At 48.1% G+C, this 24471-nt stretch overlaps 1 protein-coding gene across 1 annotated transcript in view; it reads left to right on the top strand.

Moving 5' to 3' along the window:
• LOC119909971 (MAX gene-associated protein-like) overlaps positions 1 to 24471 on the top strand; it is a 48907-nt gene that overhangs the window by 8367 nt on the left and 16069 nt on the right. The window contains 16 exon segments of the mRNA XM_038728276.1: positions 579 to 719; positions 722 to 2439; positions 4298 to 4406; positions 4654 to 4764; positions 5275 to 5403; positions 5501 to 5623; positions 7289 to 7901; positions 7903 to 8101; positions 14830 to 15106; positions 17555 to 17682; positions 17765 to 17845; positions 20518 to 20638; positions 20900 to 21234; positions 21376 to 21717; positions 22796 to 23084; positions 23829 to 24002. Coding sequence (XP_038584204.1) covers positions 579 to 719; positions 722 to 2439; positions 4298 to 4406; positions 4654 to 4764; positions 5275 to 5403; positions 5501 to 5623; positions 7289 to 7901; positions 7903 to 8101; positions 14830 to 15106; positions 17555 to 17682; positions 17765 to 17845; positions 20518 to 20638; positions 20900 to 21234; positions 21376 to 21717; positions 22796 to 23084; positions 23829 to 24002 — 4890 coding nt within the window.

Below are 24471 nucleotides of genomic sequence, written 5' to 3'. Positions count from 1 at the left end.
CATTGTAGTCTACTTTCATGGCTATTATAACCTGGTATTTTGTTAGCTACTGCATCTTGTGCTTCCTTTACTCTTCACCAAATGATACTACATATATCTCAGTGAAACTGTATGTCGCCAGTTATCCATAAGAAACAACTTTGCACCATGAAGGGAATCTTTGCCTTTCCTTACTAACCCCATGTTCACACAAACAGCCTCAAACACTGTTGGTTGTCTGTGGGTTTGTGGCTCTGGTACGTCAGATGATATTTGCAATAAAGTTGAACCCTAACCAACTTCTTCAGGTTGCGCAGCAGGGTCTTGAATTGCGAGGGAAGGTGTCAAAATGTTTTTGGAGCTTCTGTTTGAAATGAATGGCAGCCTGTCTCTCCTCGAGTGTTAAAGTCCTTATGTGTGAACGGAGGGGAGTTGCTGTGTTTTGACACCAAGAATTAACCCAATGCGTGAAGCTTGGCTGTGACTAGTTAATGTTATTTTTGTTTTAATAACCAGACCGTATGTCATAGTTTTGTACTGCAGTATCACGACGTGCTGATGTCACTAATGTGGTGTTTTTATTGTTTGATTTCCTTCAGCAACAATTCACGTCCAGCTCAGAAGTTATTTTCTGAACTTATTCGGGAGGCTCACGTTTCACTGCAAAGATGCAACCTGGAGCAGCTGGCCATCAACAACGGCAGCACCTCTCACAGAACTGAGCAAACTAACACCACAACTCTGACAAACAACGTACAAGATGTTCCCAAGAGGGACAGTTTGTCAGTCAAAACACATGGAGAAAAATCACCTGCAAAGAAAGGTGAATCTGTAACAAAAAGGAAAGGGAAGGACGACAAGGACCCTTTGAATTCATTGAACTGTAAAAACAATGTTAGAACAGATTGTTCTGAGGTCAGTAATGTTGCTGCACTGTCCCAGAACTCCTCTGTGGACTCCGTAGACCCCCAACGTAAGCCCGAAACCCCATCAAAGGAGAAAGTAAAGCAGCACAAACAGCCAGTCCGTCTGCCTCTGCCAGCTCTCGCTCTTTTTTTGAAGCAACATTCGACGAAATCTAAAAAGGTCAAGAGCGACCCGGACAATCCCTCTCCAGCACTCCCATCTGAATCTACTGCTCTACTGAGTTCTACTGCAGCTTCTGCATGCCCGCCTTCTGATCACGGCGGCAATGCGACCGGTCCCTTGAAGGACCTGATTGGTGATGGCACCAAATGCAACAACCAGGCCTCGGGATGTACTCCTCTTCATGCGGATGAAATGGTTTTTAGTGTTACGGGACAGCCAGCTGGAACTGCCCAGCAGCCTTCCAGTCCATCGTATCCAGATGCTATTGCCACTGCTGATCCAAAGGGACACAGAACTGATGATTTCTTTGCCTCCATTTCATTTGCTGAAAGCCCAGGCTCAGAGCCAGCAGTACCAGATGTTACGCCAGTATTATCCAACTCTGATCAGACATTTTGTACCCTTGGAACATCTGTATATACCAGTTCGTCAACTCTTACTACCTCTTCTGCATCTCCCGTTTTGTCACCACCCTATGACACAGCGATACCTGCCCCAAACTCGCCACAAACCTCAACCATCACTGAGTCTTCCTCACTACCTTCAGATGACCCCACCATGAAGTCTGATTCTTTGCTTCCTGACCCTGAGTGTTCTTCTTTTGGCTTCGAGACTTTGTCCCCAGCAAGCTCTCCAGAACCTTTACCTTCCCTGCCCACCGCGTTAGCTTTAGAACTCAACTCCACTACTTCTGAGCCAACTCTAAAAGCAGTACCGGAAGAGCTACCGCTTGGCAAAGACGTTACCCCATGTGTGTTTAAATGGCATACAGTGTTACCTCCGCCTGAGCCATACATGGAGACTTCATTTACACCATTTCAGCACTCTCCCGACGCTCATCCTTTAGCGTCTGTTATGTCACCTTCATTGCCTTCTCAGACTCCCTCCCACCCTGAACAACAGACTCTTGACACATCCAGGCCTCCAGCGGATGCTGCTCCGTCATTTCAAGAAAACGAACAGTTGCTGCCCTTCCCTGCAGAACTGTCCCCCCTCGCACTTCAGTTGCCGCTGTCTCCAACCTTCTCTTCATTAGACGGAGAGGGATTGTCACCCACACCGTCTCTCGCAGACCTTGTACATTTTTTCTCCACCGATGATGACCTTGCGATGGGGGTGGAGTTTTCCAACGCAGAGACAATGGCAGTTCCCTGCCCACCTCCAAGTGCTGTAGAAGCAAATGCGCAGGACCCTTTTCAGCAGGTGACACCAACCCAAGCCAACAAATCCTCCAGGCGCAAGAAGAAGTCCCGGCAGCGAAAGCTTGCTAAGACGGGACTGAATCAGAAGACGGACGACTCCAACTACACTAGCATGCAGCCTAACCTGGAGGAAGTGGAGGAGCAATTATTTATCTCGTTCACATCAAAGGTAAAACTAAATAGACCTAGATCTGGTTTTGTGTGGTGCAATGACTTTTCTGTGATAAAATTCCCAGGACGGCTGCATTTTCTGCAATTACAGTAACTTTGATATAGAGTTGAATATGAAGTCAACCACCGGAGAACAAATATTGTTGGCTGTTTTGAAGCATGTGAACTCTGACATCAGTGGGAAGCGCGTTTGATGCGTTCTATGCCTGTCGAACGAGTCCCGTCAAACGATGTTGGTGCTGACAGGTGGAAACGATGACGCAGACGCTCACGTTTGGCTTCCTGATTGGCTCTGATCAATGAATCTGCCAGGCCGAAGTTATCTACTGATATTAGCTCATCACTCACATATAAACACACACCAAGCTGCTCCCGTGTCCTCTGGTCTGACATCACATGGAGCTCAACGTTGGTTGGAGTTAATTTAGGTTACAAATAGACGCAAAGTGAAACTAAATCAAAATCCATCAGGGATGAGGGTTAGCAGTTACCGTCCATCTCAACAAACAGACGTTCTTGCCTTTGAGTTTCCTTCCTTCTCTCACTCTCTTCTTCTCTTTTTTTTTGCGTTTGAGCATCAACAGGACGAACGACAGCCTGTGACAGTATACAGATTTTTGCCGTTTTTCCATTACCAGCTCGCCTGGCCTTGCAGATAGCACCCAGAGATAGCACCCCTCAATGTAGCTGGTCGTCATAGTGACGCCACACACAACTGCTGTGACGTAATGTTCAATGCGACACACACACCAGCGACCCACACAGCTTTCTCTTTTTTAAGTTAAAACGTTCCAACCTTCCTCAGAATGTAAAGACAGATAAGCGGTATGAAAACCTTCCAGCTGTGTTTTCCTCTGGCGTTGTTGCTGCAGCGGTCTGTGTGGCGGCGGGAGCAGAGGGCTCTGTGAGCGGGCGGCTGGCCGGCCTCACACGCTCCTCCCGCGGGTCACAGCAGGCTTCACCCCGCAGCCACTCGCGGAGCTCCTCAACTCCGAAAATATTCAACACAATCACTTCTCGTAAAACTGTCAATATTTAAAATCTACACAGCTGATTTCTCACCTCAAAACTTCTCAGAAGTGGATTTAGTGATGAAATAACGTGTGAAAACTGTAAAATATAAAACTTTCTGTTGCTGGCCTCTTTCTGGTGCACGCAATGATGACGCAGTGAATAGTGAATATTCTCTCTGACCAATCAGCAGTCTGTCGTGTTTTCACATCACATTTTAGTTTCGCCTCAGCTCGCTTGGAACCTCGACGGAGGTGGTAAGTACCTGGAAGCAGGTACAGGTGCAACTTTTCCACAGTGGAAAACCAAACGGAGGCGAGCTGGTACCGTGCGGTGGAAAAGGGGTTATGGATGCATATAGCTTGCAGAAGAGCTGACCCCCCTTAACCTTGAGGGTTTCAGGGGCATTATCATTGGGCCTGCCAGAGTTTCGACAATTCCCGCCCAACTATGCTGTGATTGGCTAGTACTCTTTGACACTACTGATAGAAGATGAGTTGAGTCGACTTCACAGGAGACATTTTTAATGTTCAAACAGGTGTAAGTAATTACATTAATTTCTGTAACAGAGCGGTCATTAATTTTATTGGTCCCACCTGTGATTTGCTATGACGTTGGTCAGCTGTTAAGCTGATTAATTAAACTGTAATGAAATGAGAATCCTCTGACACTAACTAGATCATTTTGCATCGTCCAGTGAGGGCCCTAGGATAAACGTTGGTAACACCCAGCCTACATTATAAGCATGTTCTTCCTGTTTGAGCCTCTAGGTAATGCTCTCAGAACTTTAAACCAATGAACTTGTTGAGAATAAATGTACAGAAAATTAAAAACTCATGTTTCAGGAGGCGCTCAAACTTCACACTGTGGACTCGTCTGAAGGAACGGCGTCGCAGCCTGAGACGACACCTGAGGGTCAGAACCTGCAACAATCTGCGGACGCACCTGAGAGCGGTAACAGACACACAGACGCATGTTTCTACAGCCACACAGTGTTCACCGTTTACTGGTCAAATGTTAAATTGTTGAATAGAAGATGGATGTCAGTTAACCTCTGAGGACCAGGGTGTGTTTAGCCTAGCTTAGCATAAAGGCTGGGCATTACAACGAGCTCACAGCCGTCTTGGTTACAACAAACAACAATTTCCCAAACTGTGAGACTGTTTGTTTAATCAAAAGTGGATATCATGAAACTGTTCAGCAGAGACAGCGGAGTGTTTGGAGGAGAAGATCGCTGCCTTTGAGAAGGTTCTCCTGACAGACCTGAAGCTGATGAGACACCGACAGGTGATCCACCCTGTGCTGCAGGAAGGTGCGTCAGCTCTCACTGTAGTCACGACAATATGTGAAGATTCATTCTTGGTACGTTGCCCTGTTGATGCCGGTTTCACACACAACGCAAATTTTAAATTCCCACTTGCATGAGTGTCCAGCACGAAAAGCTTTTTCAGCGGTGCTGGTTAAACGTACACAGAGCAGCGGATACGAGCCGCCTCTATCCTGAATGACAGGTCGCCAGTCAGCTTGTAGCCCCGCCCTAAAGCCTCCCCTGCTTCCTGGTCTCTGTTCCTCTAAATGGGACCATAATTTACTAAATGAACATCATGCTGTGCTGAAGAAGACTTGAAACTAGCGACTGAGACTATAAACTCATCAGGAAAGTGTTTACTGAGGGAATAAATCAGCTCACAAGTAGAAAAACATTTTCTCAGAGACTTCTTTCTGCAGCCGGTGGAGTCGCCCCCTGCTGGCTGCAGGTTCCTGCCTGGGGGGGGGCAGTGTTTTAAGTGAGTTTCTGTCTGTTATTTCTCTGTGAACTCAGTCGGTCTGAAGATGAACCTGCTGGATCCGTCTCTGGCCATAGATCTGCAGTACCTGGGAGTCCGTCTTCCTATCCCTCCTCCTGGTGTCTCTCTGGAGCCGCTGACCCAGGAGCTACCACCGCCTCAGGGTCAGTACCTTCACACAGCTGGAGATCCTGCCTCTGGTTGGCTGAGCCGACAGCACCGATCCTGGTAACACACAGACGTGTCTTTTCTTTTCTGCAGGTGTTTCTGCAGCGTTCGTGTCCAGAACCGGAAAAACAACAGACGTGACTCAGATTAAAGGTTGGAGAGAGAAATTCACTCCACCAGAGGCTCCGTCCGCTCCGGTGCCCGCCAACCCAGAAGGTCATTAAATTTATGACTGTTTTAATTTGTATCAGGGTCGGGGTTGTTAGCATTTGGTGGCTCTTAATTAAATGTAATGGTGCAGCAACTTTAGCCAAATGACCTTCAGCTTAACAGAGTAGAGCTGAAACCATTAGTTAATAAATTGATCAGTGGACTGATAAACCACAAACCATTCTGAGACATGCAATCAGTTGGTTTTCTTAGAGGAAAAATCCCCCAAATTCAATCATTCATTTCATCTCAGATTTGAAGATTTGCTTCTTTTCTTTGTCTCCAGTGTCAGGGAATTAAATATCTTTGGGTTTTACTGACAGTCGAGCAATTACAGCAGTACTTCACAGCCCTTCTCCGAGTCAGAACTTGGTCAGAATTCAATTCAATTTTATTTATATAGCGCCAAATCACAACAACAGTTATCTCACAGCGCTTTTCATAAAAGAGCAGGTCTAGACCGAAATCTATGATGTTATGAGAGAGAGAGAGAGAGAGAGAGAGAGAGAGAGAGAGAGAGAGAGAGAGAGAGAGAGAGAGAGAGAGAGAGAGAGAGAGAGAGAGAGAGAGAGAGAGAGAGAGGAGAGAGAGAGAGAGAGAGAGAGAGAGAGAGAGAGAGAGAGAGAGAGAGAGAGAGAGGAGAGAGAGAGAGAGAGAGAGAGAGAGAGAGAGAGAGAGAGAGAGAGAGAGAGAGAGAGAGTCGTAATGTTAATGATTATAATAACAATAGGACTAGTAACAATAGTTACTCAGTCAGAACTGAACTCTCAGACATGAAACACATGTTGAATCATTCAGTGGGACTTTACTTCCCAAGAACCTCATGATCTTAGCTCCAGTGACGTTAGCTTCAGTGACGTTAGCTCCTGTGACGTTAGCGTCAGTAACGTGACGTTAGCTTCAGTAAGTTAGCTTCAGTGACGTTAGCTTCAGTGATGTTAGCTCCTGTGACGTTAGCGTCAGTAACGTTAGCTCCTGTGACGTTAGCTTCAGTAACGTTAGCTCCTGTGACGTTAGCTTCAGTGACGTTAAGTCATTGAGAGAAAAAGTTATGGCGTCACATACGTGACTTTTGGGTTTGTGGTCTGTGTAATTATGTATTTTCAGTCTGATGCTTCAACATCAAACTGCGACTGTCTTGACTTTCAAATGTTTATTTAAAATTGACCATCATCATGTGTGTGATTCAGCGCACAATTCAAACGGGATCAAAAAATGAGTTGTCTCTCGCCGTTGACTAGCAGATATATTTTTTCTGAAGCTCTCTATAGAATTGTAGTAACGATTCTTTGAGTGGGGTGTCTCCTCTTAAACTGTCTCTAGTAAGACTCACTGAATCCATGGCTATACTTCCTATACATTCCCAAAGCATTATGGGAGCCGTAGTTCTAAAACTGAGAACATGCTTTTCCCCCAAATAGAAGGAAGACAAAGAACAATAAATAGCAGGAACTCCAAAGTCAATCAATAAAAAGTTTGTTAATAAATATTATGTTGCATTATCAATATTTGTTTGACATTAGTGAGACTGATAACAACGCGTGTTGGGTAACACAGCTGTCCATTGATGAATTAAGAAAACAGTGATTCAGATATTGGTTAGTTGAAGCCTGAAGATGAAGCCAGAATCTGACCTGCGTCTAAATCATCTGTCCCTCTTACGTCCCGCAGCTGGTCCCAGATCAGAGCTGCCGAAGAAGAACCTGTCGGCGTTCTGCAGCGACATGTTGGACGAGTACCTGGAGAACGAAGGGAAGCTGATCGACGAGCGAGCCGCCAGCTTCTCTCAGCCCGTGGCGGAGCCGGTGGTCTACGAGCTGCCCGTCAGGAGCACCAGCTACGTCCGGACCCTCGACAGCATCCTGAAGAAGCAGTCCGTCAGCTCGCCCACCTCAGACCTCATATCTGGGTTCATCCCCCCGTCCAAGAGACCCAAACTCACCCGCAAAGAGACCACAACATCCAGGAGAGAAGACAGGAAGCAGAGAGGTCCAAAACCCAGGAAACTCAGAGGAGAACCTCCAGGTTCAGCATCTGAGCCCAGTCCAGCTGACTTAAACCTGGTCCCCAAACAGCCTGCAGGTCCATCAGAACTCACAGCCCCTCACAAGTCAAAGAAACAACCTCCTGAAAGTCCAGTCCGACCACACAGAACTGTCAGCTCTCTCTCCACAACCCCCCGCCTTCAAAAGGAGGAAGAGGCTGAAACCCAAGACCTCGTCCCAAACCCTCAGCCCCCCCAGGTCCGCGGCCCCCCCACCCGGCCTCTCGGGAGACATGGCTCCGCTGGAGTCAGACTCTGAGCTCGGGACTGCCGTCGATCAGAGCGCTGACTCTTACAGAAAGGACAGCGGGCCCATGATGACCCGAGCTTTGCTGAGACAGAAGGACCTGGAGGACGGGGTGGTGTGGGAGGGCCGCCTCCGGACCAGCATCACCGAGGAGAGGGCCACCATCGCTCTGACCTCGCTCTTCACACTAAAGGTGAGAGATCACAGCTGCAGGTATCGGCGCCGAGCCCAAAGTAGAGACCGTGGTTGGAGGTCGGGAGACCCAGCCCTGAATTATCCCGCATTTTGGACTCGTATGGACCGCATATGGACTCCTCAAAAAGGCGATGAGGTCCAGACTGTAGCACCACTCGTGCAGCGACCCTGGCGCTCATGCCACGCCCCTCGCTCATGCCACGCCCCCTCACGGTCTGTAATGATTGGCTGGAGCCGCAGCACATGGTCGGTTCTGCACATGCAATATGTACCACGCTTGTGTGAACATTGTAGTTGACATAAGCCCTTGATTTAAAGAAAAACTTTATTTAAAGCGCAATATTATACAAATACACAGGGCATTATAGCATTAGCATAAAGAGTGAAATTATAATTAAAGTCTCTCGCTCAATTTGTTCTTGTCCCGCGCTCACGCTGCGCCCCTCGTCCCCTCGCCCCCGCCTTCTAGTCTGATGAACTTTGACCTACACCGAGAACCACGCTCACACCACGCCCCCTAAGCTACAGTCCCCAACCGGGCCCTTCTCCAAAAAGGACTTAAATGTCACTTCCTGTGACCCCTATGTGGCGCTAGAGAGCACTTGGTAACTAAACGTTGTGTAACAGTACGTCAAGTGTGGAACGCGCTGAAAACTTGTAAAACACGAGACACAGAGCTCACTTCTTGTTGCCTGTAGATGGTGCTATAAATATAACTGAATGTTGGCATGTAGATGTGTTCAGGGCGGGACTCTTTCCGTGCATGTAAACGTCCTGTTTAATGGTGAATCATTGATCGTCGATGCCACGGATACGCCCATTGGCGAAACCTCCCAAATAGCACAATTGTTCATCAGCAAAGCCTTCAGAATGTGTGGCGAAAGATTTAAGTTGATGGGATTAGTTTTCCAGTAGGACGAGTTAAAGGGCCGAGCTTGTAAATCACCGAAAATTACCTTTAAATTCAAAATGGCTGACTTGCCTGGTAAAAAAAAAAACTATACTTTGATGCAATAAACCATCAAAACCATCCTGAGTTAGCTTTTAATGCAACTGAATATTTTCTAATACACCTAGAATGCAATTGTAACTGTAAATCTGATGAAAACAAACAGTTATCATACAACATTTTCAAATATACCAGGCGAATTTCCATATTTTAGCAATATTTATTGTTAAAATGCTGACTTATATTGATAGATATCTTTAAAACACTTTTTCAGTCCGTACAACCTATTTCCAAATGACAAAACATTGCAATATTGATAAAAACAGGAGTATTCATCAACATTCCTGTCACCAAAAGCACTCCCATGCTTTACAGGCCTGTAGATTTAGAACGGAACTCCACTGTGATGGAGGGGGGGGGTATCAATCGATCCGGCTTGAGCAGGGGGCGACTTAAACCTGCGTCCTCTCTAGCAGCCAGCAGGGGCGACTTAAACCTGCGTCCTCTCTAGTGGCCAGCAGGGGGCGACTTAAACCTGCGTCCTCTCTAGCGGCCAGCAGGGGGCGACTTAAACCTGCGTCCTCTCTAGCGGCCAGCAGGGGGCGACTTAAACCTGCGTCCTCTCCAGCGGCCAGCAGGGGGCGACTTAAACCTGCGTCCTCTCCAGCGGCCAGCAGGGGGCGACTTAAACCTGCGTCCTCTCTAACAGCCAGCAGGGGGACGACTTAAACCTGCGTCCTCTCTAACAGCCAGCAGGGGGCGACTTAAACCTGCGTCCTCTCCAGCAGCCAGCAGGGGGCGCCTTAAACCTGCGTCCTCTCTAGCGGCCAGCAGGGGCGACTCCTGCAGAAAGAATGTGATTGTATAGAAGTCTGTGAGAAAATGTTTCTACTTGTCAGCTGATTTATTCCCTCAGTAAACACTTTCCTGATGAGTTTATGGTCTCAGTCGCTAGTTTCAAATCTTCTTCAACACAGCATGATGTTCATTTAGTAAAATATGGTCCCATTTAGAGGAACAGAGACCAGGAAGCAGGGGAGGCTTTAGGGCGGGGCAAGTCGCCAACGTAATGACTTATCAACCAGGCTAGAGTGAATTGTGCCCACGGCGCCAAACTCGAGGCTTCAAAACGGCAGTCCACAAACAAACAGGTGGCGTCCCGATGACTAATTCCACTTCTTTTATACAATCTGTGGTCTGGACGGGATGCGTCTGCCACAAAGACTTTGGACATTTGAGAGTTACCCACTCTGTAGGGGGCGCCTGCGCACCACTTTGCCCATGCACTTAAACATATGACATCTGACTGAAAAATGCGCTTCAATTTCGATTCAGTTCAATTTTATTTATATAGCGCCAAATCACAACAACAGTTATCTCACAGCACTTTTCATAAAGAGCAGGTCTAGACCGTACTCTATGATGCTATTTACAGAAGCCCAACAGTTCCCACCAAGAGCAGCACTAGGAGACAGAGGCAAGGAAAAACTTCCTTTAAGAGGCAGAAACCTCGAGCAGAACCATGACTCAGGGTGGGCGGCCATCTGCCTCGACTGGTTAGGGTGAAGGAGAGAGAGAGAGAGCGAGGAAGGAAGGAAGAGGGAGGGAAAGGGAGGCAGCCTACACAATATCCACACAGAGGTACAGACAGTAAAGGTGATGTTGCTATAGACTAAATGAAAAATGGTACAGATATTTATAGTAGTGTTAATGATAACAATCGTAATGTTAATGATTATAATAACAATAATAATAATAGGACTAGTAACAATAGTTGTTGCAGCAGAGGGTGTCGAGCAGGAACACGGGGGCAGCAGGTGACCCGCAACCACAGATCCAGACTCCACAGCTCCAGAGCCAGAAAACCTGCAGGAAGTGATAGGAGGAGAGAGGAGAGGGACGAGAAAGCACAAGACTACCAGAAAGGGGAGAAGTTGTGTTAGTAACATGCAATAATGGGATGAGGTTGCATACAGAGGGAGAGAAAGTAGAGGAGAGAGGAGCTCAGTGCATCATGGGAAATCCCCCGGCAGTCTAGGCCTATAGCAGCATAACTAAGGGATGGTTCAGGACTCACCTGAGCCAGCCCTAACTATAAGCTTTATCAAAGAGGAAAGTCTTAAGCCTACTCTTAAATGTGGAGATGGTGTCTGCCTCCTGAACCCAAACTGGAACCTGGTTCCACAGGAGAGGAGCTTGATAGCTGAACGCTCTGGCTCCTAGTCTACTTTTGGAGACTCTAGGAACCACAAGTAACCCTGCATTCTGGGAGCGCAGTGCTCTGGTGGGGTAGTAAGGTACTATGAGCTCTTTAAGATAAGATGGTGCCTGACCATTAAGAGCTTTGTATGATTTTAAATTCTATTCTGGATTTTACTGGAAGCCAATGCAAAGAAGCTAAAACAGGAGAAATATGATCTCTTTTCCTGGTTCCTGTCAGAACACGAGCTGCAGCATTCTGGATCAGCTGAAGAGTCTTAATGGACTTTTTCAAGTAGCCTGATAATAAGGAATTGCAGTAATCCAGCCTAGAAGTAACAAATGCATGGACTAGTTTTTCTGCATCATTTTTAGACAGGATGTTCCTGATTTTCGCAATATTACATAGGTGAAAAAAGGCGGTCTTTGAAATTTGCTTAATGTGAGACTTAAACGACATGTCCTGATCAAAGATAACTCCAAGATTCCTCACAGTGGTGCTGGAGGCCAGGGCGATGCCATCAAGGGAAACTATATCTTTAGATAATGCGTCACGGAGGTGCTTAGGCCCCAGAACAATAACTTCAGTTTTATCTGAGTTTAACATTAGAAAATTACAGGTCATCCAGGTTTTAACATCCTGAAGGCACATTTGAAGTTTAGCTAACTGATGAGTTTCATCTGGTTTGATCGATAGATATAACTGAGTATCATCTGCATAACAATGAAAGTTTATGGAATATTTCCTAATAATATTGCCTAAAGGAAGCATATATAAAGTGAAGAGGATTGGTCCGAGGACAGATCCTTGTGGACTAACTTTGGCGTGCATGGAGGACTCATCGTTAACATGTACAAACTGAAATCGATCTGATAAATAGGACTTAAACCAGCTTAGAGCGGTTCCTTTAATGCCAATTAATATTCCAGTCTCTGCAATAGGATCTGATGGTCAATGGTATCAAATGCAGCACTAAGATCTAATAAAACCAGTACAGAGACAAGTCCTTTGTCTGATGCAATAAGGAGGTCATTAGTAATTTTCACCAGTGCTGTCTCTGTGCTGTGATGAGCTCTAAATCCTGACTGAAAATCCTCAAATAAACTATTGCTCTGTAGAAAGTCACACAGCTGTTTAGCAACTGCTTTCTCCAGAACCTTAGAGAGAAATGGAAGGTTAGATATAGGTCTATAGTTGGCTAAAACATCCGGATCAAGTTTGGGCTTTTTCAGAAGAGGTTTAATTACAGCTACTTTAAAGTACTGTGGTACATAGCCTGTTGATAAAGATAGATTGATCATATCTAGTATAGAGGTGCTGACTAAGGGTAGAACATCTTTAAGCAGCCTAGTCGGGATGGGGTCTAAGAGGCAGGTTGATGGTTTAGATGAAGAAATTATTGAAGTTAGTTGGTAAAGATTGAGGGAAGCAAAACAGTCTAAACATGTATCTGGTTCTACAGCTGTTTCTAAGGTTCCTGAGTTTAGAGATAAGTCGGTGCCAATTGAGGGCAGGTCTTGGTGAATTTTGTCTCTAATAGCTAGAATTTTATCATTAAAGAAGCTCATGAAGTCGTAACTACTGAGAGCTATGGGAATACTTGGCTCAATAGAGCTGTGACTCTCTGTCAGCCTGGCTACAGTGCTGAAAAGAAACCTGGCGTTGTTCCGATTTTCCTCTATTAATGACGAGTAGTACGCTGCTCTGGCATTACGGAGGGCGAAGTTTTAAGACTATATTGCCAAATTAAAGAAGAATTTTCCAGTTTGGTGGAACGCCAATTCCTCTCAAGTTTCCGCAATATTTGCTTTAATTTGCGAGTTCAGTATTATACCATGGAGCTAACCGTCTTTGTTTTAGTATTTTATTTTTTAGCGGGGCTACAGAGTCGAGTGTCATTCGCAGCGAGCCTGCAGCACTATCAACAAGATGATTGATTTTGGAGGGCCCCTGCTGGCTGCTAGAGAGAATGCAGGTTTAAGTCGCCCCCTGCTGGCTGTTAGAGAGGACGCAGGTTTAAGTCGCCCCCTGCTGGCTGTTAGAGAGGACGCAGGTTTAAGTCGCCCCCTGCTGGCTGCTAGAGAGGACGCAGGTTTAAGTCGCCCCCTGCTGGCTGCTAGAGAGGACGCAGGTTTAAGTCGCCCCCTGCTGGCTGCTAGAGAGGACGCAGGTTTAAGTCGCCCCCTGCTGGCTGCTGGAGAGGACGCAGGTTTAAGTCGCCCCCTGGCTGCTGGAGAGGACGCAGGTTTAAGTCGCCCCTGCTGGCTGCTGGAGAGGACGCAGGTTTAAGTCGCCCCCTGCTGGTTGCTGGAGAGGACGCAGGTTTAAGTCGCCCCCTGCTGGCTGCTAGAGAGGACGCAGGTTTAAGTCGCCCCCTGCTGGCTGCTGGAGAGGACGCAGGTTTAAGTCGCCCCCTGCTGGTTGCTGGAGAGGACGCAGGTTTAAGTCGCCCCCTGCTGGCTGCTGGAGAGGACGCAGGTTTAAGTCGCCCCCTGCTGGCTGCTGGAGAGGACGCAGGTTTAAGTCGCCCCCTGCTGGCTGCTGGAGAGGACGCAGGTTTAAGTCGCCCCCTGCTGGCTGCTGGAGAGAATGCAGGTTAAGGTTCTTCCACGTCCGCCTCAGTTCTCTGACCGGAAGCTTCCTGATTGTTCCAGACCTACAAAAAAGCCTCTGGGAGCGATGCCCTAAACCCAACAGGAAGTCAGCCATTTTGAATTTAAAGGTCATTTTCGGTGATTTACAAGCTCGGTCCTTTAACTCGTCCTACTGGAAAACTAATCCCATCAATTTAAACTTTTAAGGACTAAAGTTGACAAAAACTCTGCAAATTCAGATATGAATTCAGAGTACGGGCCAGGTGCTCGGTACACTATAACGACAAGAACTGGTTGCAGTGATTTCCAACTTGGGTGCGAAAGACCAAGAACAAGGCTTTCAAATGAGTTATAGTTTAATTTAGGTTTAGAGCTGATTAGTAGGCTAGAGTGGAAGATAGCTGCAACTCCACCTCCTCGGCCTGTGCCTCGAGGAATGTGAGTATTAATATGACTGGGAGGGGTGGATTCATTTAGGCTAATATCATAATCTGATATTAGTTCATTTACTAGTACACCTTTTAGAAGAGAGAGATCTGATGTTTAAGAGTCCACATTTAATTTCCTATTCGTTTGCACTATTGCTCTTGTGGTTTTAATTTTTATGAGGTTTTTATGCACAGCTCCTCTTCTGTTTACCTTTTTAAATAATTTCAGTGGTCGGAGGAAATTATTCCCCCAAATATTCATTTGCAGAAAAGAAGAAAAAGGAAAAAGAATTCCTTCAGTTTCAATAAATATAATCTACATTATTCTGAAATAAGAATAAAATAATTAGGAGGACTAAGTAAAATTTTACATTCAGTACTTCACTGTGGTATTACTACTAGTGAGTACCATTCTGCATAATGCGTACTTGTACTTTGGTACTTAATTTAGACGTGTACACGTGCGTTACCTTTAAACGTGTTAACACAGTCCTCACTGTAGCCGCCCTGGTTCATGTGCCGTACCCTGACTCCGCCCCTCTGGTTTCTCCTCAGGGTTTTGTCAGCGAGAACCCGACCGCTCCCATCCAGCTGGTCCGGAGACGGGCCCCTCCCTGCCTGAACGAGTTCTGCAGGCTGGGATGCGTCTGCTCCAGCCTGGCACACCGCTCCACCGGCAGCCACTGCGGCCGGCCGCACTGCATGCTGGGCTGCAGCTGCCTCAAACAGAAGGTGGTCATCCTCAAGAACCTGGACGGGTCCGACTCCAGCCCCTCGCGCCACGACAACAACAAGAAGAGGAAGAGGAAGAGGAGGATGAAGATGGCCTACGGTGAGTACACCACCTGCACCACCTTTATGAAGCCTCAGACTCGTCCTGCAGGGGACGTCTGCTCGCTGTCTCCCCCTGGTTCCAGTCTTTATGCTAAGCTAGGCTAACCAGCTGCTGTTTCCATTCAGATAAAATACACCTTCTGTGTGTGATCCACTCTGCTCACGCTGACTGTTTCTACATAATAGTAGTAATAATAATCCATTTATTTCAATCAAACTGCTAGTAAAGTGAAGAAGAAGGTGTTAAGCTTTGATTTGAAAACCTGAACACGTCGGCCTAGTTTCTGCCGGTTGTTGGCGTTAGGTCATGTCCCGTGGGAGCGCAGCACCCGTGTATGCACATAAGAATTTACAAGATCAGACAGATAGAACAACAAAACCTTAAAGTCTGCTCTAACCTGAACAGGCACAGCAGTTACTGCACGATCCAGTCAGAATATGAGCTGCAGCATTCTGGACCATCTGCAGACCTCGCAGACTTCTCTTAGGCAGCCCAGAGAACGGAACGTTACAGTAATCCAGCCTAGATGTAAGAAAGGCAGGAATAAGGGCCCCGGCATCTTTAAGGACCAATACTTCTTTAATATGCAAATCAAACAAAAGTGATCGATCAGAAACGACCCCGAGATTCTTTACTCTCTCCTCGCAATGAATGACCGAATCATCAATGGAGAGTAACTTTGTCATACAAATGACCTAATCTAGCTGGTCCCACAGCTATCATCTCTTCTCTTGAGTAGCAGGACGTTTTCTGTTTACCGACGTTAAGTCTGTGTCAGCAGCCAGTAACAGAGCGTTTACCGCCTTTCTGTAGAAAAGCAGACTGCAGCGGCTCAAAAAGATTAGTAGATGAGAGAAATTTTAAAAGCTGATTTGAGACCACTTTAGATAAGAAGGCCAAATTAGAAACAGCTCTATAATTTTTCGAGTTTATATCCAGATTTGGTTTCTTCCACCGCAGATTTGAAGCAAGCCGGAAAAAAAGCGAAAGGTTTAAAAGAGCTGAAACATACAGTCCTAATGTTGGCCATACTTCAGGCGAGGGATCCAGAGAGCAAGTGGTTCCTCTCGCAGTCACAACAGTTTTAGTTCAGCCAAAGAAATCGGCGCCGTCCTGTAGAAAATGGTGGTAGCGCAGTCTGATCCCCCGACATCTGACTGGGATGTCGAAGTTCGGACGTCCTCAACTCTCTCATGAAAATACGTCATAAATCACGTGCTGACAGATCCGTGCTACTTACTGGCTGCTGTGTAAGTCTATCGACAGTCCTAATAGAAGTCTAGGGTGATGCTTATTATTCAGAATCGCATTAGAAGAAGCTGCCTGTGCCGCAGACTGGCGGGCGTGCCGTGCCGATAATGAACTCCAAGCTCAGTATGGCGCCACTGACGCTCAACCTTTCAGCAGCTGCTTCTGATAGTCGGTAGCTCCTCATTTAGCCAAGGTGTAAGATTTTTTAGAGGACACTTCCGTGTCTTAGCTGGAGCGCCCCGTGCCAACAAATCCCAGAGTGCACCATTAAAGTTGTCTGTGAGGCAGAAAAGGCTAAAACCTGGATCCATCACATCTGGTTGGTTCAAGTTAAGGTCATTTAAAGCACTAGCGCTAATATCTTGTCTTCGGCACCATTTTCCCTGCGCTACATGAATTAGGGATAGAAATGTCAAATAACGTCAGCGAGTGATCTGAAATTGGTAAAGCACTGAATTATTAACTGACACCGACAAACCACAGCTTCAAACTAAATCTAAAGCGTGACAAAGTTCCATCAGTGGCGATTCGTCACCCTCACGCACCCACGTCTTGGTCATGAGCAGAAAATCTAGAGCGTGGGAATTCAAATATTTAATGTTAGACCGGACGTTCAGAAGAGCGATCTGGACCTTTTGTTCCCGCATCGACCGGCGACGCAATGCAACCGCCTCCCCCCAGTCCAACAGGGCTGCAACAGCTGACCGGACTCGGGGCCCGCCGGGTAAACGGGTTGAAAACGCCAAATCCAGATGATTATAGCAAGTACCAACACACGGGTCCATGTAAGTCCTTCCCAGCCGTGCATTTAACTTCACACTCTGACCAGAACGTGTACCGCGAGCTCGCCGGCGTGTCCTGCGAGATCTCACCCGGGGCAGGAAAGTTGACTCCCGGCGGCGAAGCTCCTCTGGTACCGTAACCAGGAAGAGGTGGAGGATTTGCACCATGTCCACCCTCAACATGCGAAAGCTCCCAAAAGAATCCCAGATATCGAAAAGTGCTTGGCGCTCATGAACCAGCGATGATTCAGTGTTATTAACAAGCAGAGACGCCACCATAGAAATGGCGTGCCGTGGCAGTCGGCGCCATCTCTCACATGTTTGTGGACTGTAAAGACAGAATAAATAAATCATCTGCTGGATCTGATGAAATGAAATGCTCACCTGCTGCCTGGTTTCTCACCGCTTCTAGTTCTGAAGGAGGCGGACACCGTCTCCCAGCCTGCCGAGCGCGTCCGGACTCTGTGGAAGAGGGACGTTGGAGACTCGGATCCAGACCCGGTCCACATCCCTGAGCCAGCATCTCTGTCCCGGCCCGCCGTAAGGACTCAGTCTTTCGTCTGTGTAGCAGATGATGTTTGTGTTTTAGTTCTTTGATCAGTCTGATTCTGTTTGTTTCCAGAAGAGGAGAGAGGACGACAGCAGCTGTGCCCGGGTCAGAGGTTACACGGGGAAGAAGAAGAAGAAGACCAGGAAGCAGAGGGTAAAGCTCCTGATTGGTCTGTGTTTTTCATTTAGAAGGAAGGTCGGCGCACTCTAAGAGCTGCTGTCAGGTCCAGCTGGTTTGTAGCTGCCACATTAACAGTTAGCAGCACCGAGACGCCGGATCACCAGGAAGGAGTCAGCAGATTAAAAGATGGCCGTTAAGTCTTCACATTAACAGAGGAAATATACGCATAAACACACCTGCTGACCCCGCCCCCTTCTGTGTGTCAGCTGACTTCCTGCATCAGCGGGATGTTTTATAAACTTAATACACCTGGCCGACTGTTAATACACCTGGGCGTTAATACACCTGGCCGACTGTTAACACACCTGGCCGACTGTTAACACACCTGGCCGACTGTTAACACACCTGGACGACTGTTAACACACCTGGCCGACTGTTAATACACCTGGCCGACTGTTAACACACCTGGCCGACTGTTAACACACCTGGCCGACTGTTAACACACCTGGCCGACTGTTAACACACCTGGCCGACTGTTAATACACCTGTCCGTTAATACACCTGTCCGTTAATACACCTGGCCGACTGTTAACACACCTGGCCGTTAATACACCTGGCCGACTGTTAATACACCTGGCCGACTGTTAATACACCTGGCCGACTGTTAATACACCTGGCCGACTGTTAACACACCTGGCCGACTGTTAATACACCTGGCCCACTGTTAACACACCTGGCCCACTGTTAACACACCTGGCCCACTGTTAACACACCTGGCCCACTGTTAACACACCTGGCCCACTGTTAACACACCTGGCCGTTAATACACCTGGCCCACTGTTAATACACCTGGCCGACTGTTAACACACCTGGCCGTTAATACACCTGGCCGACTGTTAATACACCTGGCCGTTAACACACCTGGCCGACTGTTAACACACCTGGCCCACTGTTAATACACCTGGGCATTAATACACCTGGCCCACTGTTAATACACCTGGCCGACTGTTAATACACCTGGCCGACTGTTAATACACCTGGCCGTTAATACACCTGGCCGACTGTTAACACACCTGGCCGTTAATACACCTGGCCCACTGTTAATACACCTGGCCGACTGTTAACACACCTGGCCGTTAATACACCTGGCCCACTGTTAATACACCTGGCCGACTGTTAACACACCTGGCCGTTAATACACCTGGGCGACTGTTAATACACCTGGGCGTTAATACACCTGGCCGACTGTTAATACACCTGGGCGTTAATACACATGAGCGACTGTTAATACACCTGGCCGACTGTTAACACACCTGGCCGTTAATACACCTGGCCCACTGTTAATACACCTGGCCGACTGTTAATACACCTGGCCGACTGTTAATACACCTGGCCGACTGTTAATACACCTGGCCGACTGTTAATACACCTGGGCGTTAATACACCTGGGCGTTAATACACCTGGCCCACTGTTAATACACCTGGGCGTTAATACACCTGGCCCACTGTTAATACACCTGGCCATTAATACACCTGGCCCACTGTTAATACACCTGCCCGACTGTTAATACACCTGGGCGTTAATACACCTGGCCCACTGTTAATACACCTGCCCGTTAATACAACTGGCCCACTGTTAATACACCTGGGCGTTAATACACCTGAGCGACTGTTAATACACCTGGGCGTTAATACACCTGAGCGACTGTTAATACACCTGGGCGTTAATACACCTGAGCGACTGTTAATACACCTGGGCGTTAATACAACTGGCCGACTGTTAATAGACCTGGGCGTTAATACACATGAGCGACTGTTAATACACCTGAGCGGCTGTTAATACACCTGAGCGGCTGTTAATACACCTGAGCGACTGTTAATACACCTGGGCGGGACGCGGTTGATACACCTGAGCGACTGTTAATACACCTGGGCGTTGATACACCTGGGCGACTGTTAATACACCTGGGCGTTAATACACCTGGGCGGGACGCGGTTGATACACCAGGTCGTTAATACACCTGGGCGTTGATACACCTGGGCGACTGTTAATACACCTGGGCGTTAATACACCTGGGCGGGACGCGGTTGATACACCAGGTCGTTAATACACCTGGGCGTTGATACACCTGGGCGACTGTTAATACACCTGGGCGTTGATACACCTGGGCGGGAAGCGGTTGATACACCAGGTCGTTAATACACCTGGGCGTTGATACACCTGGGCGTCTGTTAATACACCTGGGCGTTAATACACCTGGGCGGGACGCGGTTGATACACCAGGTCGTTAATACACCTGGGCGTTGATACACCTGGGCGACTGTTAATACACCTGGGCGTTAATACACCTGGGCGGGACGCGGTTGATACACCAGGTCGTTAATACACCTGGGCGTTGATACACCTGGGCGACTGTTAATACACCTGGGCGTTGATACACCTGGGCGGGAAGCGGTTGATACACCAGGTCGTTAATACACCTGGGCGTTGATACACCTGGGCGTCTGTTAATACACCTGGGCGTTAATACACCTGGGCGGGACGCGGTTGATACACCAGGTCGTTAATACACCTGGGTGTTAACATACCTGGGCGGGACGCCGTCAACGCACCTGGGCGGGCGTCGTCTATGCGTGGGAAACACCGTCCCAGTTCATGTCCCTAAAGATCTGCTTTTACTGACCGTCTGATGTTTGTCCTGCAGGATCCGTCTAACGACGTGAAGTCTAACGGCCTGAAGTCTAACGGCGCTCGGCTGAAAGCTTTGAAACAGAGAGACCTGACACTCAGGGACACAGAGGCAGCACCCCCACCTCCTCCCCCAGGTGGGTTCAGTGACATCAACGCCGCCATCCCATCACAAAGCAGTTCTTACTGTGTCTTGAATGAACCCAGCAAACTGAACCAGGATCAGCCTGCTTCATGGAGCTGGTTTAGACCTGAGAGACTCGGATCAGCTGATCTTCTCTGTTGGCGTGTAATCTAAGTCCTGTGTGACGACGTTAATGAATAATAATAATAATCTGGAGCATCACTCTCCGTGGTGACTTTTTGGAAACTGATTCAGGTTTTGGGTTTTCCTTCAGCAGGTGAACCGGTCCAGCCGGTGCCCTCCGGCCGGCCCGCCACCCCTCCCGCGGAGCCGAAGCCATCGAAGCGTCTGATCATCTTGGCGGAATGTAAGTGGCTGAGCGACGCCGACCGGAACCACGTGTTGAAGAAGCTGTGCGAGGCGATGGCTATGGACCAACTGAACCGACCCTTCTGGATCAGAAAGTACCTCATCAGTCCGATCAGCCAGACGCAGGAGGAGAGCGGCGCCGACAGCTGCATCCAGTACAAAATCCACATCTCCAGACCCCAACAGGACCAGGAACAACCAGCACAGCCAGAAAACCAGAAGGAGACAAACCGGCAGCAGGTAGCAAGAATCTGTGGTCCTCCACTGCCTGGAAGCAATCCCACGATGCCATGTGTCACATGTTCTATATCATGTGACTCTGCAGCCGTCAGTGTTGACAACACGATGACTGATCTGTAACATTTACCTCGTGTCTCTCAGCAGGAACACCTCAAACAGGTGCTCGGGGAGGCGGAGCCCTACGAAGACTGGCAGCGAGAGGTGGAGGAGGAAGAGGCGGAGCCTCACGAAGACTGGCAGCGAGAGGTGGAGGAGGAAGAGGCGGAGCCTCTCGAAGACTGGCAGCGAGAGGTGGAGGACGGTGACATCGAGGAAGAGGCAGGATCAACAGCTCACCAGGTGCGTGATGGGGGAGAGAGAGCGAAGCTGAGGTCGAAGGAGGAGAGGGTCAGCATGGCTCTGCCTTTCCTGACGGGAATCTCGCCCGCCGGCTTCCTCTCAGCCAACAGGAAGCAGCAGGGGGCAACAGAGCACACGGTCCAGGTAAGAACGCCACATGTGGGTTTACCGCAGGTTCCTGAACATTCAGACAGTTTGTGGAGTTCATCAAATTAAAATTAGACAAAAATAATAAAAAAGAATCTAAATAATCCACTTTGAACCGCCCCCCCCCGATCTCTATGACGACTGAGTAAACTCCACCCACAGATAAACTCGTTCACCTCGGCCGACACTTTAAATGACGCTTCAGCTGCGGCGTCTCTGTCCTCATCAGTAGATGGAAGATCTGGTTATTTACACGCAGTAGAGCTGAACGATTAATCGTTTTCAGTTTGAAAGAACGCCGTTAGCTCATTGTGAGGACGGCGATTAAAATGTAGGTTAATTTATACATCTGACCTACTCGCCATGCGCCTGCTGTTAAGGTCCTACCCACCAATCAGAGCGAGCACAGAGCGTGCACATTTTACCACAAACCAAACTAAAGGAAAACGTGCGATAATGGCGCCAGCCGAACCGACTCAGGCGCCAGCTGTCGCTGCAGTTTTGTCCGGCATCAACTCACACTGCCGTGTTTCGGCAGCGCGGCGTTCAGCCTGCACGTTGTTAATGTGTCTCTTTGTGTGCTTCAGCTGCAGATCGCAGCTTGATTTTGCTGCTTGACTTCTGCCGTGGTTAAGTAGCTACGTAGTTTCTTCCTTTTGTCGGTTTAACTGTGTTTAAAGTTGATATATGATCGGGAGTCTGCAAAGGGTGTTTTATTTTGAAAACCGGGTTCTCTATGCCGTTCTGTGGCTGACTTCCTGCCTGGTTCATCTGCTCTGTGCTGCTTGACGCAGCTTCCGTCAAAAACAGACTGGCAGTGAATATTGAACTTTAGCTGAACTTCAGTACAACAATCGAAAATCGAATCGTAAACTCAATAACAGGCAGAAAAATCGCAGTTCGTTTTTTTTTTTTTTTCCCAAATCGTTCAGCCCTGACACTCAGAAACTCCTTTCAACATGTTGTCACCTGAGTGCTTCATTTTCTGTTTTCTCTTCAGATCTGACTCCAGAATCACTGAAAGTTTAAATCCAGAGAGATGTCAGATCTGTGATGTTCTCTTCTGTTGCTGCAGGTGAACGGGAAGCTCTATCCTCTGGCTAAGATCCAGTTGGGGAAGATGGGGGCGCTCCATCCTGCGAACAGACTGGCAGCCTATCTCACCGGCCGGGTGGGCTCCAACAGGAACCAACAAGGTTCTCCTTCCTCTTCCTCCTCCTCTAAACCTCCTCAGAACCAGAGTCCAGGACCGACCCTGATCACCGTGTCCTCAGATACCTCTGTGGTGTCTGGCCTCGCTGCCGCCCCCCCACCCAGGCCTCAGACGTCGGTCACGGTGTTAACGCTGCCCACCTCCTCCACAGGTGAACGCACAATTCTTTATCGTACTTCCTCAAGTTAAAGGCCTGGTCCCAAAAGTAAAGGCCTGGTCCCAAAAGTAAAGGCCGAGGTCCCAAAAGTAAAGGCCAGGTCCCAAAAGTAAAGGCCGGGGTCCCAAAAGTAAAGGCCGGGGTCCCAAAAGTAAAGGCCGGGGTCCCAAAAGTAAAGGCCGGGTCCCAAAAGTAAAGGCTGGGTCCCAAAAGTAAAGGCCAGGTCCCAAAAGTAAGGCCAGGTCCCAAAAGTAAAGGCCGGGTCCCAAAAGTAAAGGCTGGGTCCCAAAAGTAAAGGCCTGGGTCCCAAAAGTAAAGGCCAGGTCCCAAAAGTAAAGGCTGGGTCCCAAAAGTAAAGGCCAGGTCCCAAAAGTAAAGGCCAGGTCCCAAAAGTAAAGGCCAGGTCCCAAAAGTAAAGGCCAGGTCCCAAAAGTAAGGCTGGGTCCCAAAAGTAAAGGCCGAGGTCCCAAAAGTAAAGGCCGAGGTCCCAAAAGTAAAGGCCAGGTCCCAAAAGTAAAGGCCAGGTCCCAAAAGTAAAGGCCTGGGTCCCAAAAGTAAAGGCTGGGGTCCCAAAAGTAAAGGCCGGGGTCCCAAAAGTAAAGGCCGGGTCCCAAAAGTAAAGGCCTGGTCCCAAAAGTAAAGGCTGGGGTCCCAAAAGTAAAGGCCGGGGTCCCAAGTGCTCTCTAACAACAGCAGCCGCTGCTTTAACGCCTCAAACCGACCGTCTGTGTGTCACAGGGCTTCAGCCTGCAGCAGTGAAGGTCGGCCAATCGGCTGCTTCCTCTGACCAGCCCGCGGGGGAAGCGCCTGAGTCCCGGGTCGTCACTGTGACGGTGTTCCCGGGTCCTACGGGAGGGGCCAATCAGGTCAAAGTGGTACCTTCAGCCTTTGTCAGCTCCGCCCCCCCGTCAGGTAATACGAAAGACCAGTTTATTAACAGAATCACCATCACAGAAGTTTTTATTATCTATATATTTAGATCAGTGACCAATAGTTTATCTGCAAATAAATAAAAAGTGAAGTTATATTCCAGCATGTGTTTATGTGCTACAGGATTAATTTATAAATCAAAAGTAGATTTATATTATTTACAGAGCAGAAAGAAAAGTTTCTCGTCCTCTTTCCGTTCGTGCAGTTACATTCATGATGTAACGGACAAAAAATCAGGGAGGCCCGTAGAAAAGGAGACAGGAGGCAAAGGTGGTGCTGAAAAGTTCGCTTGAGGCAGCTGCAGCAAAGCGCCTCAATATTACGTTTCTTTTGTGCTGCTCTTACTTACTGGGGACGCCAGCGGCAGGGCGGGGACTAACTTGTTACAAAATAAATAAATAAATAATAATAAGTCACCTTTTCACGTTCACCTTTTTAAAACTGCAGCCTA

This window comes from Micropterus salmoides, unplaced genomic scaffold, assembly GCF_014851395.1.
Source record: "Micropterus salmoides isolate LMB-PRFRI ecotype aquatic unplaced genomic scaffold, ASM1485139v1 Ms_hic_scaffold_19, whole genome shotgun sequence".
NCBI lineage: Eukaryota > Metazoa > Chordata > Actinopteri > Centrarchiformes > Centrarchidae > Micropterus > Micropterus salmoides.
This window is presented reverse-complemented; position numbering and strand designations above follow the sequence as displayed.